The sequence below is a fragment of the Lithobates pipiens genome, unplaced genomic scaffold (genome assembly GCF_037356315.1).
Source record: "Lithobates pipiens isolate NorthernLeopardFrog02 unplaced genomic scaffold, aLitPip1_a1.2 Scaffold_16, whole genome shotgun sequence".
NCBI classification, from domain to species: Eukaryota; Metazoa; Chordata; class Amphibia; order Anura; family Ranidae; genus Lithobates; species Lithobates pipiens.
Window position 1 is genome coordinate 23,904,393 of NW_027507748.1, and position 16,017 is coordinate 23,920,409.

The following is a 16,017-nucleotide window of genomic DNA, read 5'->3' on the forward strand; positions in this document are numbered from 1 at the left end:
TAATAATAAGAGACGTGACAAAGGTCAGCTTCGGATCATGCACATGCAAGAAAAAAAAAATATTTGTTTTGTCTTTTTTGGACTTTCCTACGACCTTCAAAAATGGTCGTTTTCAATAGTGTATGTAAAAGGCTGATGGAGTAAATCACTGGATAACGCTAGAAGTCACCCCTCCTCCATTCTGCATTCTTTGTGAACTAACCACTCTGCTCCATGCTGGCGCATCTGTGTTATTACTTTATGGGTACAAACATAATAAATGATTGAGCTTGGCAGAAATTCTAGCTACTAATTACCTGTGAAAGCTCCGGCTGTTTGCCTAAATAGCAGTGGGGAAAGGGGGCAGGGGGCAGAAGTATGAGCAGACCAATGGGAGGGGGCAGGAGTATGAGCAGACCAATGGGAGGAGGCAGGAGCATAAGCAGAAGTAAGGAAAGGAGGCAAGAGTATGAGCAGACCAATGGGAGGGGGCAGGATTATGAACAGACCAATGGGAGGGGGCAGGAGTATGAGCAGACCAAAGGGAGGGGGCAGGAATATGAGCAAGAGCAATGGGAGGGGCAGGAGCATATGCAGAAGTAAGGAGAGGGGGCAGGAGTATGAGCTGACCAATGGGAGGAGGTAGGAGCATAAAAGCAGAAGTAAGGAAAGGAGGCAGGAGTATTAGCAAACCAATGGGAGGGGGCAGGATTATGAACAGACCAATGGGAGGGGGCAGGAGTATGAACAGACCAATGGGAGGGGCAGGAGTATTAGCAGACCAATGGGAGGGGGCAGGAGCATAAGCAGAAGTAAGGAGAGGAGGCAGGAGTATGAGCTGACCAATGGGAGGGGGGAGCATAAGCAGAAGTAAGGAGAGGAGGCAGAAGTATGAGCAGACCAATGGGAGGGGGCAGGAGCATAAGCAAGGAGAGGAGGCAGGAGTATGAGAAAAAGCAATGGGAGGTGGCAGGAGCATAAGCAGAAGTAAGGAGAGGAGGCAGGAGTATGAGATGACCAATGGTAGGGGGAGGAGCATAAGCAAAAGTAGGAGAGGAGACAGGAGCATGAGCAGACCAATGGGAGGAGACAGGAGCATAAGCAGAATTAAGGAAAGAAGGCCGGATTATGAGCAGACCAATGGGAGGAGGCAGGAGCATATGCAGAAGTAAGGAGATGAGGCATGAGTATGAGCAAGAGCAATGGGAGGGGGAGGAGCATAAGCAGAATTAGGAAGAGAAGGATAAGGTATGAGCAGAAGTAGGGAGAGGGGGCAGGAGTATGGGCAGGAGCAGATGGAGGAGCAGGAGTATGATCATAAGCAATGGGGAGGGGGGGGTCACAGGAGCATAAACAGAGGTAGGGAGAGGAGGAAAGAGAATGAGCAGGAGTGGAGGGTGGACATGAGTATGGGCAGGAGCAGAGGGGAGGGGGTAAGAGTATGAGCAGAAGCAGGAAGACAGGAAGGAGTATGAGCAGGAGCAGTAGAATCAATTGGAGGGGGCAGAAGTAGGGGGAGTAGTCAAGAGTATGAGTAGGAGCTAAGGGGGGGGGGCAGGAGTATGAGCAGGAGCAGAGAGGAGGGAAGGAGTATTGGGGAAAATGGAACAGGGGCAGGAGTAAAGACAGGGGCGGGAGTATGAGCAGAAGCAGGAAGACAGGAAAGAGTATGAGCAGGAGCAGTAGAATCAATTGGAGGAGGCATAAGTAGGGCCAGTAGGCAAGAGTATGAGTAGGAGCTAAGGGGGGGGGGGGGGGCAGGAATATGAGGAGCATGAACAGGAGCAGAGAGGAGGGCAGGAGTATTGGGGAAAATGGAACAGGGGCAGGAGTAAAGACGGGGCAGAAGTAAAGACGGGGCAGGAGTATGAGCAGAAGCAGGGGAAGATGGCAGGAGCAGGGCCTGGTATGGACAGAAATTGACACTTCCAGGGCGAGATCAGAGTTCTACTAAAATTACAGAGTTGACAACAAAACAAAATAAAGCTTAATGAAAAAAAAGTAGGGAAAATTGCAGGTGCTTATTATCCTCTACTGTTGGAAGGGTTTCATCTAAAAAGTGAAGTCTGGTGACAGGGTCTCCTTTTTCTTGATTGGTAGTCTGTACATTAGAAAAGCAGTCCATATAATGAAGATTTGTATTGCCTGCAACAATGGCTTCTAGTGTAGCGCCCTCCTAGTTAGAATGCTAGTAGGATTAAAGTGGAAGTAAACCCTTCTATCGTTTTCAGTCAAGGAAGCCGCCATCTTGGCATCTAATGATTCTTCAACTGCCATAATGCTGCACATGTGATCAGTTATGAAACCAGCCATTGGATGGTTTGAAAGTTTGGTTGAGAGCACAGCCAATGTGAAAGTTAGCATTTCCGGCATGCCGGGAATGTAAGTGTTTTTTGAAACTGGGTTTACTCCCGCTTTAAGATAAATGTAATATTTTTAGCTCCTCTTTAGTCGGTGGAGTAGAGTTTGATTACTTTTGGCTGTTCTAGGTCCTGCTGGTTGCAGGCTCATCTACTCCACTGACTTCTACAATGTAATGTGGTGGTTTGGAGCATGTAGACCCTGAGCCTGAATAGTCACACAGCCTCAGCCAATCCCTGGGTAAAATAATTACCAGTAGGGGCTGAGGGGGTGTATAAATAGTCTGAGATCTGGAACAGCAAGGTTCTTGTCCTGGAGGATAAGGCCCAGCCCAGGCCTGTACTGGCCATCGGGACTACCGGGAGTTTCCCGGTGGGCCGATTGGCTCAGTGGGCCGGTTGTCAGACAGTGTGCCAGTGTCACTGACTCACTACACTTCTCTCTCCGTGTCTGTATTGTGTGTTACAATAACGCCGGCAGCGGCTCCGCTATTGCACCCGGCACACAAGCTGCAGCACCATCCCCTCGTGACGCTGCCACTCACTCCCCCTAACATTACAGCCTCCTTGTCCCGGCGCCATGATGTCACTCACAGCCGGAGGGCGGAGGCGGCCCCGGGGACATGGGAGGAACGTAGCGAGCTGCTGCCCAAGCTCAGCTGCCTGTAAATACAACCAAGAGGAGCCAGCGCCATCGAGGAGGAACCAGAAAATTCCTTGCTTGTCCAGACAGCAGCACAGACAGGGAGAAAGACAAGTCGATCAGAGGGATTCAAGTAACAAATAAGCACTAAATAAGCTAATTGGATGCTAAATGGGATGCAGGCTGTATGGCAGCATGATTAATAATAAGCTGAGTCTGTTACTGTCAGTGTCTGTGATTTCTGTAATATGCAACATGGCGGGGGGAAGGGGTAGGGGTAAATTTACTGCCACTGGTCAGGGTAACTGATGAATAATTTAATGCCACTGGCCACAGTAACTGATGAATAATTTACTGCCACTGGTCATGGTAACTGATGAATAATTTAATGCCACTGGCCATGGTACCTGATGAATGAATTTATCATGGTGCCACTGGTCATGGTACCTAATGAATGAATTTACTGCCACTGGTCACGGTAACTGATGAATACTTTAATGCCACTGGTCATGGTACCTGATGAATGAATTTACTGCCACTGGTCACGGTAACTGATGAATGAATTTACTGCCACTGGCCACGTTAACTGATGAATGAATTTACTGCCACTGGCCATGTTAACTGATGAATAATTTAATGTCACTGGTCACGGTGACTGATGAATAATTGAATGCCACTGGTCACGGTAAATGATGAATAATTTAATGCCACTGGTCATGGCAACTGATTGATAATTTAATGCCACTGGTCACGGTAAATGATGAATAATTTAATGCCACTGGTCATGGCAACTGATTGATAATTTAATGCCACTGGTCACGGTAAATGATGAATAATTTAATGCCACTTTTCACAGTAAATGATGAATAATTTAATGCTACTGGTCATGGTAAATGATAAATGAATTTACTGCCACTGGTCACTGGTACCGGTAACTGTATTTTTTTGCGTAATTGCGTATAGTTTATATACTGTTTTTGTGTGTGTTTGCAAAATTAAAGTGGGCCGGTCTGGACGAAGTCCAGGGCCAAATTTTTGTCCCAGTCCAGCCCTGGCCCAGCCTGAAGAGTTCTTGCTCTTCTGGTCAGATTAGCTGAAGACTGCAAGAGTTTCACAGACACTCGCTGCCTAGTTATTGTGTTGGGAGGCTGTGGAGCTGCTGAGTGCCTGGCCGCCGTGCACCCAATTGGGATTAGAACCTGGGGCCAAACTGCAAGGATTGTTTGGGGTCTGTGCTACACTAGTAGTATTGGGGTGGGGACTGTACAAAAGGACTATGGTTGAGAGAATCCGAACTGTAAAGTTGGGGTTCGTACCGGACTTTTGGGTTTTTGGGTCCCGGACCCAAACCCGAACAATTTACTGTATGTTCGGGTTTGGGTTCGGTGTTTGGCAATGTAATGGTGCTTTTTTTAACAGCTGCAGGGCAGCCAATTAACATTCATTTAACTGGTGTGCCCTTAGAAGCCATCACAGCCATGCCTACTAATGGCATGGCTGTGATTGGCCAGTGCAGCATGTGACCCAGCCTCTATATAAGCTAGAGGCACAAAGCACAGCACGTCACTCTGCTTTAGTGTAGGGAAAGGTTCCTGGCTGCTGCTTTGAGGGAGAGAATTAGATAGGAGTCCTGCTTCAGAAATCTAATTACTCAGCGTTCTACCTTGATTTAGTTGTGTGGGTGCAGTGCACAACCTTTTTACCCTGCCCTGGGCCCAGTGCCAGAATAAATATAACTTTTATCCATCTGTTAGTTAGGTTGGCATTGGCGGGCATTTTATGCAAGCTCAGTGCACCAGCACTGCATAATTTACTGTGAGATACACCCTTTAGATACTGTTGCTCTATTCTGCTATTCTAAAAAAACGCATTTAGGGCAAAAAAAAATATTTTACAGTGTTTTCTGCATATCTGTACGTGTGAGATACACACTTTAGATACTGTTCTTCTATTGTTCTATTCAAAAAAATAATATTTTTTTTTGAATAGCATTTTCTGCATATCTGTACGTGTGAGATACACTGTTTAGATACTGTTGCTATATTCTGCTATTCTAAAAAAAAAACATTTAGCGCAAAAAAAATATTTTACAGCGTTTTCTGCATATCTGTATGTGTGAGATACACACTTTAGATACTATTCTTGTATTGTGCTATTCAAAAAAATAATATTTTTTTTTTTGAATAGCATTTTCTGCATATCTGTACGTGTAAGATACACCGTTTAGATACTGTTGCTCTATTCTGCTATTCTAAAAACACCCATTTAGGGCCTAAATACATTTTTTACAGTGTTTCCTGCATATCTGTACATGTGAGATACACACTTTAGATACGGTTCTTCTATTGTGCTATTCAATAGGACACCCCCAATGGGAGCTAGCTGTGCCCAAGAGGAGGAACCTAACCACCGACCCCTAGGAGTGAATGTAAGGAGAGGGACTGAAATGACCATGTGTCTTTTTCCATAAGATAGGAATCTGTGACTAGGCATCAGTGTTTGTTGTCTGCAAACAGGCCACATTTGTGAACCTGAGAGCCACATTGAAAGCCTTGTATGTTGGGGTCCCGGCGAATGGAAATGGCGAGTGTCTCAATTGCTATTGCAAAGATAAGCGGAGATAAAGGACAGCCTTGTCTGGTGCCTTTGGCAATATGTATTGGTTTGGAGTAGTGGCCTTGAAGCCTAATATAGGCTTTAGGATTTGAATAAAGAGCTCGGATCAGGCCCATAAACTTGTCAAAGCCCCAACGTTCAAGGATTTGAATAAAGAGCTCGGATCAGGCCCATAAACTTGTCGCCAAAGCCCCAATGATCAAGGATTGTAAAGATGTATGGCCAGGAGACCGAATCGAAGGCCTTTTGAAGGTCCAGTGATAAAAGCATGCCTGATTGTTTTGGACCTCCTGGCCAGTTTGTCTGGAGGATGGAGACTATGTCTATGGCTCTTCTGATCTGATCAGGGCCCTGTCCGCCTGGGATGAACCCCACTTGATCCTTATGAACATATATCGGTTAATGAAGGAAGCTAGACGATTTGCAAGGTGTTTGGTAAGGATTTTTAAGTCTCTATTGATGAGGGAGATGGGTCTATAATTATTGACTTCTTCCGGGTTTTTATCTGGTTTCGGTATTACTGCAATGTAGGCTGTGTTTAGGTGAGGATCAAGTGGGGTTCCCTGTGTCTTTGCGTTAAAAAATTGTGTCAAATGTGGAGTCAGGGTGGTGGTAAATGTCTTGTAATAGGGGTTAGGGAGACCATCGGGCCCTGGAGCAGAACCTGATTTGAGTTTCTTAATGACTTCCTGTACCTCTTCTTCTTAGAAGGGGGCCTCCAGCATATTTTTTTATTTTTATGTATTTTATGTTATTTTAAGTTATTTCCCTATCCACATGTGTTTGCAGAGCACTTGCCATGCTCTTAACATAATTTTGCTGCCATTTGCAGCCCTCTAGCCTTTTCCATTACTTTTTTAGAGCTATTTTAGTCCTCAAAAGTTCGGGTTGACTTAAATGGGGTTCGGGGTCAAGTTTGGGTCCCGAACTCGAACTTTTTGGCGAAGTTTGGCCGAACCCGTCGAACCCGAACATCCAGGTGTCCGCTCAACCCTAAAAAGGAGGTCACCATTCAAGTGCACCTATGATAGCATGATATCTAAATAAGGCCCCGTCTGACACAAAAAATTAAGTATGTTGTCTTCAGAAGTTCACTTACTCAGTTCCTGGACGTGTCCTCCAATATACGATCACAATGATGATAATTATTATAATGACGACTCCGGCTGCTGCTGAGCTTGATGCATATATCAGTGTTCTTTGCGCCTGAACGGTATCACTCAAACTGTGTTCTAAAAGAAAATATTTAATAAGAAGATATATTATGATACAGATGCTAATAAACGCAGCTGCATATTACTGTTGTCTGTGAAGTCATGTGACTCCCCATTGGTCTCTTTGCCCAAAATAACCACCACCCCGTTGTCTGCCATATGACATCATTGAACATGGCTCCTCCTGTGCTAGAGAAGTCCTTCCCTCGTGGGTAAATGTTGTCTTAATCCAATGGTGGCCATACATGTAGCGATTTGTGATCGCATACAAGCAATTCATATTTCATTAAACTATGGGGTGATGCATCATGCTTGGTATTGCTCCTTGCTTTGAGATTTACTGAAAATATCAATGAAAGGTACATAGACCAGACATAAATATAAAAAATTGTTTGCTCAATCTGTATTATGGTCAGTTCTCTCTGGCACGCACACAGATATTTGTTTGTGCAATCAGAAGTGATCAGAAAAATTCCTCCACAGCTGATCGACAGTCAAAATCAATAACAGCTCACTAAGTTAATTGGTTTGCTGTTTTTATTTTGTTAATTTAGTTGTATTAAATAATTTATGGAAAGATATGGATATCATGGTCACCATTGTGCATGGAACACCAAACCCCCTCTCTGTGTGCTACTAGCGGTAGTGCAGGCAAATTATAGCTGGCCCAGGGTTAAACCTCAATCATGGAATCTGGGTCAGGGTTATTAGAGGTTATGGCTGACTGACTCCTGGTAGCTCTCTGGTGCCTCCCCCTGTTTCTAGAATGTTGGAGAATATTCTAAAAGTTAGTGGGCGGAAGCTAGGAGGGTTGTCTAGCATATTTAAGGGCCCATAGCCAATCCCCAGGAGGTGGGCCTGGCAGGAAACTAAGGAGCCCTTAAATAGACATGGGCCATGCCAGCCAGGGAGCTGGGTGGAAGATGGAGAAGCAGTGCTGAGGGAGTGTGTCGGTGGCCTTTAAGAGACCCCAGCCAGGGAGGGGTTCTAACTCGGGCCAAAGCTCGGGAGGCTGGCTTGGAAGGATCCTACCAAAGGAGGCAGTTGGAAGGAAGCTTTTCCAGAGAGTCAGCAGGAGCAAGGAGAGACAGAGTGAGTAGATCAGCATGGTGCAGGGACAGACAAGGGGAGAGACCTACATCTGTAGCAGTGCTGTCTTGAAGACAGCGGTTTGCTTTAGACTGGCCATACACCTATAGATTATCTTCAGATTTTCTATGGTCAGATGGAAAAAGTGAAACAGATTCCTCCATCTACACTGAACTGTGTGGATGGTAGAATCTCCAACTGGCCCAAGCTTCCATCTCTTGCTAGTCGGCCCCGATGTACCTATTGGTCGTCATATGGCTCTGGTGCCTCCAGACCGTGTACATTTCCATTCGAGAGGAGGAGATTTTAATAAACGTCTTCTCCCATGCAAATTGAAGTGGATATATAATCTACAGACAAATTTGCCACCTGGATTAAATGAGGCATTTAATTTCAGATCGTTCCTGTCAGGGCTGGCTTAGCCCTTCTGCCTCTGGGCTGGCCGCTCAGTTGTCGGCTAATTGCCAGCTCTCTTCTCTTTCCACAGTTACCAGCTGTTCCCGATGATACTCGTCTGACCTGCCTATTTAAAGCCTTCCAGCTCACTTTTTCCTTAACTTCGCGTTGGTCACATCACAAGGAACCATCTCCTGCTGTTTGTTTCAAAGACTGGCTTGCTGACATCCCTCCTGGCTTCTTATCCTGCTTGTGGTTGCTCTCCTTGGATCCCTGACTTCTGGCCTGGCCGATTACCCGGTTTGGTTAATGAACTTTCGACTGGCTGACTACCCGATCTGGCTACTGGACTCTGGCTATGCTTGACTACGCTTTTTTCTATTTACCTTTTATTTTTTATTAATAAACAAGTGTGATTTGATTGTACTTCTGTCTCAGTCTGTTTCATGGTTCCTGACAGTTCCTTCCAGGATTTACCTCTGGGTTTGTGAACTGAATCTCTAAGGGCTTTGCTTCCAATTAGGTACTGAAATAAATGCCCTAAAATTCCCTTTTTATTATCACTTCTTGATATGTGTTAATGTGGCTTTGTCTTTCATAATTAGACACTGTTTCCCCAATGTAATCGGATGTACAGTGATGAGCCCAACATGTCAGGGCTACCTACATCTATATCGGCTCTCTCTGTTATATTTATACATTGGTACCATATTGTTCTTCTCCTTGTCTTTTCCTAGAAACATGACAATGTTTGCACATAATTTGTACTGTTATTCGCCACCATGGTCTCTCTTGTTTTAATATCTGATGCTTAGTACTATGCATTATTATTTATGTATTACCCATTATTATTTTTTGTTCCCTCCTCTGTAAACATGCTGGCTGTTATTCTTTTTGCCCACTAGGTGGCTCTTCAGCCCCATCTCCATGCCGCTACGCTTGCACGCAGGCACCCGGCGGGTAGGCTCTACCAGTGCTGGTTGGGAGGATGATGAAATGGTCTTCGTCTCCGCCCTGGCCTTTTGCCTTGGGAGGAGCTCCTATCTGTCCCCTGTGAAGAGTGAGGAACCTCTTCTTGCCGGTGACGCGGTGAAGCATAACGGCGTCGTGCCACGAGGGGCATGTGCCCCAAGGGGCGTGACGGCGCTCTCAGTTCCGCAGTCAGCTGTCTGTTATACAGCTGATTAGGCAGAACATACAATCTGATTGGCTCATGCCAGTCAGATCGGGTGTGTAAGTGCTGACACTCGGCTTGTGTTTGTCAATCCACTGGCGGCCGCCCTGATGTCAGCACCATTCACAGCTCCAGGTTAAGGTAATTACAATGGTTACAACAGGCACATTATGGACAAGTCTTTGTCTCTCTACCTGCCATTACTACTATACTTTAGACATGTGCGATTACTTTCGTACTGTACGAATCGAAAAATCGTACGAATTTCCTTAAATTTGTACATTCGGGAGGATCCGAAATACGAATTGCTATGCTTCCGAATTTTGTACGAAATACTGCTCGAAATGAATTGAGATCAGTCAAATAGATTTGTAGCATACATCCCGACATGTTTCGGAAATTTGCGTTGGTACATATTTTTTCCTTCATCAGGGAGGGTTTACAGTTGGGTAAATCAATAAATTTGGCACCCTTGTGCCCTTTTTTACATATTCTACTTCTTATTATTCCCCTCTGCCAGTTAAAGCCCAAGGGGGCGTCCCCTAAATGCATGTTCTTACTAGGACAGTTTAAGGCTAAACCCCTTCTTGTCTAACTTCATTAAATTGCATTTCTAAAAAGGAAAAAATATAATTTAAAATTCCTCGTGGCTGTAATGTATTGCCGTCTCCCAGCAATATAGATAAAAATCAAGAAGAAAAAATTGCCCTGGTATGGATTTTAAGGGGAACTCCACGGCAAAACAAAAAAAAGATTGTGTGGGGCCCCCCAAAATCCATACCAGACCCTTATCCGAGCATGCAGCCTGGAGGACATGATAGGGGGCGAGCAACCCCCCCCCAAACCATACCAGACCACATGCCCTTAACATGGGGAGGGTGCTTTGGGGTCCCCCCCCAAAGCTCCTTGTCCCCATGTTGATGGGAACAAGGGCCTCATCCCCACAACCCTGGCCCGGTGGTTGTGGTGGTCTGTGAGCGGGGGGATTATCTGAATCCCCTATGTGAATGGGTATCTGGTACATTGTACCCCAACCCATTCACCAAAAAAAAAAAAAGTGTCAAAAGGTAAAAACCTCAAAAGACAGTTTTTGACAATTCCTTTATTAACCACTTGCCGACCGCTGCATGCTGATATACATCGGCACAATTGCAGTGATGGGCAAATGGGCGTACCTTTAATTGGCAGGGCTAGTGGGACCCATGGTCTCGATGTCCACTGGTGTCCCAGCAATCGTGTCACGGAGCCGCAGAAGAGGGAGATGAGTAGGAACACCAGTGGCCAGATGCCCTAGGCAGCAGCGGTACGCCCTAGGTGGCTACCTAGTTTGCCTAATGGTAGCATCAGTCCTGCTGGCATGTGTGTCCACATCTTAGGGCAAGAGAACCCATCCCTCCCCTGAGTGTTGGAAGCACAGTCCTGGGTGCCGTGTGTTAATATCCCCTTGCATGCTTTAGAGACTTACCAAAATCTGTGATCCATGCCTTCCTTGGGTCATGTTAAATGAATCTACTATGCTGTACTTTTTGATGGACTTTTGCATTGTCTCATTGAGTTTAAAGTTTATATGCATATTGCTCTTTCTGATATAACATCACACCTGTTATTGGTTGCTATATATATATATATATATATATATATATATATATATTGTAATGGACGCCGTGGCTGGGTCCTGGAAGGACGCTATATTTCCCCTCTGTTTGGGTTGTGCTCTCTTTAGGGAATGAAAATTGATTAACTCACCTGTTAGAGGAAGTGTCTTTAAAAGGCAAGACAGGAAGTTGTAGATGGGTGTGGAGGAGTGGAGAACACATGGTGGATGGTGTTTGGTGTGTGTTCTGGGTTACAGCAACCGAAGTGGACAGCAGTGTCCTGTTTGGAAGGCTCCTGGCAGGGGAAGCTACCTGCCAGCAAGATCAAGCTCTGTTTGGATAGAGACAGCTATTCTGAACTGTGCAAGTCGGTGAGACTAAAAAACTTTTTCCTTTGTATTTTTGGCTGCTGTAAAGCGATTTAAGTTTAATAAACCCTTTGTTGTGAGCAAGCCTGTGTCCTGCGATCTACCTGGTCCCCCGAACATTACAAGTGGTGCTCGAATGCGGGCAGGACAAAGTAACAGGCATTTTTTCTTGCTATTTTTTTTTTTTTTGTGGATTTGAACTGACATTTAAAGGGACAGTACAGTGAATTTATGTCCTGGGTTAAAGCTGCACAACTGCGGAAAGCTGAAACCATGGAGGAGCTAATTAAACAGCTGTCCTTGGCGAATATACAAGCGCAGACCCGCCATGAGGAAGCTAATCAGCGCTTAGCAACGCAGCACAACGAGGCACTGGCTTTGCAGCAAGAAAATACTCGCCTGTTGGTGGCCCAGTTAGCAGCCCAGCAAGCGACCCAACAAGGGGTTATGCAGGATCAGATGGCGGCCTTAAAAGAAGCAGTGCAGCAGCTTTCTCAGGGCCGTGAACAAGTGGCCGTTGCCCCTGGCAACCAGGTGACCATAAGGGCAAGCCATTTCTTGCAGAAGTTGTCCCCGAGTGATGACGTAGAGGCGTTTCTGACAACATTTGAGAGGACGGCAGAGAGAGAAGGGTGGCCCCAGGACCAGTGGGCCGGCTTAATTGCTCCTTTCCTCACCGGAGATTCTCAAAAAGCCTATTTTGACCTACCACCAGAAGATGCTAAAAATTATCAAAAACTAAAGGCAGAAATACTGGCTCGGTTGGGGGTGACTACGGCCGTTCGGGCCCAACGAGTGCACCAATGGAAGTATCGTTCAAACCGGCCACCGCGATCTCAAATGCATGACCTGGTGCAACTAGTAAAAAAATGGCTGCAGCCCGAAGTGTTGTCTGGCCCCCAAATTGTGGAGCGGATCGTGCTGGACCGGTACTTAAGGTCACTGCCAGATGACCTTCAACGGTGGGTCAGTCATGGAGACCCCAAAACCGCGAACGGCCTTGTTGAGATGGTGGAACGATATACGGTGGTGGAGGATCTGCTTGGCCCCACCAAGCGTCAAGGGCCCAGTCTGCCACGGCCCTTCCGACCAACTGCCGCCCTTCGAACGGATGTCCCCAGGAGCCCTGGAACCAACACCCCGGAAAGCCAAGAGTCACACCCGTTACCCCCTCAGCGACCTGTTCCTGATCGGAGAGGAGGGGATGTACAATGTTGGCGATGTCATGCCTGGGGCCATACCCGGGCCCACTGCCCATTGCAGGAAGAACCCATGGAATGCGGGGTTCTTCGGAGAGGGTCTTTTTATGCCCATAAATCGTGTACAACACATCTTGACCTTGGAGAGAGGAATTTTGAGTGTGAAGTCCAAGTGAACCACCACCCTGCATGGGCCTTGCTGGACTCTGGAAGCATGGTAACCCTGGTTCACCCTAGAGTAATTGGGAAGATCGGTCCGGTAAGCAAAATTTTGCGGGTTGTGTGCATTCATGGGGACACTAGAGAGTACCCTCTCATCTTGGTGTCCATCTCCACAGCATGTGGCACTGGTACTCAAGAGGTGGGGGTGGTAAAGAACTTGGTACATGACGTTATCATAGGACGAGACTGTCCATTATTTGCAAAACTTTGGAGACAAGGAGAACTATCTGAAAGGTCCAGAGACTGGGAAGAAACTAGTCCCTCTGTTCCTGTTGTAGAGGGTAATAACCCTGAGATGCCGCATGTTCATAATATGGACCCAGTTGATAAAAACGCCAAGACTTTGGTTAATAATGATGAAAATAGTGCTGATACTGTTAAAGATGTCAATATGTGGGGTTCTCAGACCTACCTGAACACTGAGGGGGGGGAACCTTCCCCGCTTCAGGTAATGCTGGGGGAAGACGATGAGGAAATGGCCTCTACCCCTGACTTGCCAGATTTGGGTGTTCCCCAGGGGGCATTTGGTACTGCCCAGATGCAGGACCCCACTTTGACCAGGGCACGGGAACAGGTTGTAGTAATAAATGGGGAGCCCCAAGAGCCAGGTGCTAATGAGCGGTGGCCACATTTTTCAATACGTAATGAATTGCTTTATCGGGTTACTAAAGTGAGAGAAAATGTGGTAGAACAATTATTGGTACCCCAACAATATAGACGCAAGGTCATGGACCTGGCCCATGATGATGTGTTAGGGGGACACCTGGGAGTTGAAAAGACGGAGGCACGGATCGCCGACCGGTTTTACTGGCCAGGCTTGAAAGCAGAGGTAAGGAGATACTGTACCTCTTGTCCCACCTGTCAGTTGACCGCTCCGGCGACCCATTTCCGGAGCCCGTTGGTCCCTCTACCCATAATTGAGGTCCCATTCGAGAGGATAGCCATGGATATAGTGGGTCCCTTGGTAAAGTCGGCTCGAGGTCATTCTTGCATACTAGTGATCCTTGACTATGCCACTCGATATCCTGAGGCCCTACCCCTGCGGAATACCTCCTCTAAGGCTATTGCACGGGAGTTATTCCAGTTGTTCACACGGACAGGTTTTCCCAAGGAAATACTCACAGACCAGGGCACCCCGTTTATGTCGAAGGTTATGGCTGATGTATGCAAACTGTTCCGGATTAAACAGCTGCGCACATCGGTCTACCATCCCCAAACAGATGGATTGGTAGAACGTTTTAATAAGACCCTTAAGTCTATGCTCAAGAGAGTGGTACAAAGGGATGGGAAAGACTGGGACTGCCTGTTACCAGCTCTCCTGTTCGCTATCCGAGAAGTGCCCCAGGCCTCCACTGGGTTTTCGCCCTTTGAATTGGGTTATGGGCGGAAACCTCGCGGACTACTGGACTTTGTTAAAGAAGAATGGGAAAGTGAACCAATCCAGCATAAAAGCGTTCTTGAATATGTCTCTCAAATGCAGGAGAGGATCCGAACTGTGATGCCGCTAGTTAAGGAACACTTACAAAAAGCCCAGGAGGCTCAACGACAGGTCTATAATAGGGCAGCCAAAATTAGGAACTTTCAAGTGGGGGATCGAGTAGCAGTGTTGATTCCCACTGTGGAAAGTAAATTCTTGGCCAGATGGCAAGGCCCTTTCGAGGTTGTAGAAAAAATGGGAGAGGTAAATTATAGAGTCCACCAACCAGGCAAGAGGAAACCCTTCCAGATATATCATGTAAACTTGTTAAAGCCCTGGACAGACAGGGAACCAGCGACCTCCCTGGCTAGTACAAAACTTGAGCCTCGGGTTGGGGTGGAGAGTGTCCAAATAGCAAATACCCTGTCTAAAACCCAAAGTCAGCAGGCAAAGGAGTTCTTGCAGAGAAATAAAGAAAAATTTTCAGACTTGCCCGAGCTCACTAGTGTCGTAGAGCATGATATTGTCACAGAACCAGGAGTCAAAGTTTTTGTCCGGCCCTACCGCATCCCAGAGGCTCAAAGGAAGGCCGTTTCAGAGGAAGTAAAAAAGATGTTAGACCTAGGGATTATTGAGGAATCGCAGCGTGAGTGGTCGAGCCCGATTGTGTTGGTACCGAAGCCCAACGGGACTCTGCGATTCTGCAATGATTTCCGGAAACTTAATGAAGTTTCCCGGTTTGATGCCTACCCTATGCCCCGGGTAGATGAGCTTATCGAGAGACTAGGTCCAGCCAGGTATATCACTACGTTAGACCTTACCAAGGGGTATTGGCAAATACCGTTGACTAAGGCTGCTAGAGAGAAAACTGCTTTTTCTACCCCAGAGGGGAGTTTTCAGTACAAAAGGATGCCTTTTGGATTGCAAACTGCTCCAGCCACTTTCCAGAGAGCAATGGATAGGATTTTACGACCTCACCGGAAGTATGCCTCAGTATACTTGGACGATATAGTCATTTTTAGCAAAGACTGGGAATCACATTTGCCCAAAGTGCAGGCAGTGCTGGACTCTCTTTGGAAGGAGGGGTTTACAATAAACCCTGAAAAATGTGCTTTGGGAATGGAGGAGGTGAAATACCTGGGTTATATCGTGGGTAGAGGGGTAGTGAAACCTCAGGTCAACAAGATGGAGGCTATACAGAATTGGCCCCGCCCCCTCACAAAAAAGCAGGTACATGCATTCCTGGGCATGGTGGGATACTACAGGAGGTTTGTACCCAACTTTGCCACGTTGGCGGCTCCGTTGACCAATCTGACTAAGGGTCGGAAATCGGTCATGGTGGAGTGGAATGCAGACGCTGAGAAGGCTTTTTTGGAGCTCAAGTCGGCGTTGTGCCAACACCCTGTCCTTGTAGCACCCAATTTTTCAAAAGAATTTATTGTCCAGACTGATGCTTCCGATGTAGGATTGGGAGCGGTGTTGTCACAGGTTATTCATGGCGAGGAACACCCGATAGTCTTCCTCAGCAGGAAGTTAACACCAGCGGAGAAAAACTATGCCATAATTGAACGAGAGTGTCTGGCCATTAAGTGGGCTCTGGAATCCCTCAGATATTACCTTTTGGGGAGGAAGTTTAGGTTGATTTCTGACCATGCCCCTTTAACATGGCTGAGACAGGGAAAAGGGACTAATGCCAGGGTTACCCGGTGGTTCCTGGCACTCCAGGAATTTAAGTTTGTAGTGGA

General features: G+C 46.6%; 1 protein-coding gene across 1 annotated transcript in view; it reads right to left on the minus strand.

Moving 5' to 3' along the window:
* The window catches only part of LOC143981676 (uncharacterized), a 69,466-nt gene that overhangs the window by 14,912 nt on the left and 38,537 nt on the right, over positions 1 to 16,017 (minus strand). The window contains exon 3 of the mRNA XM_077479680.1: positions 6,698 to 6,830. Coding sequence (XP_077335806.1) covers positions 6,698 to 6,830 — 133 coding nt within the window. The remainder of the gene's footprint in view (positions 1 to 6,697; positions 6,831 to 16,017) is intronic.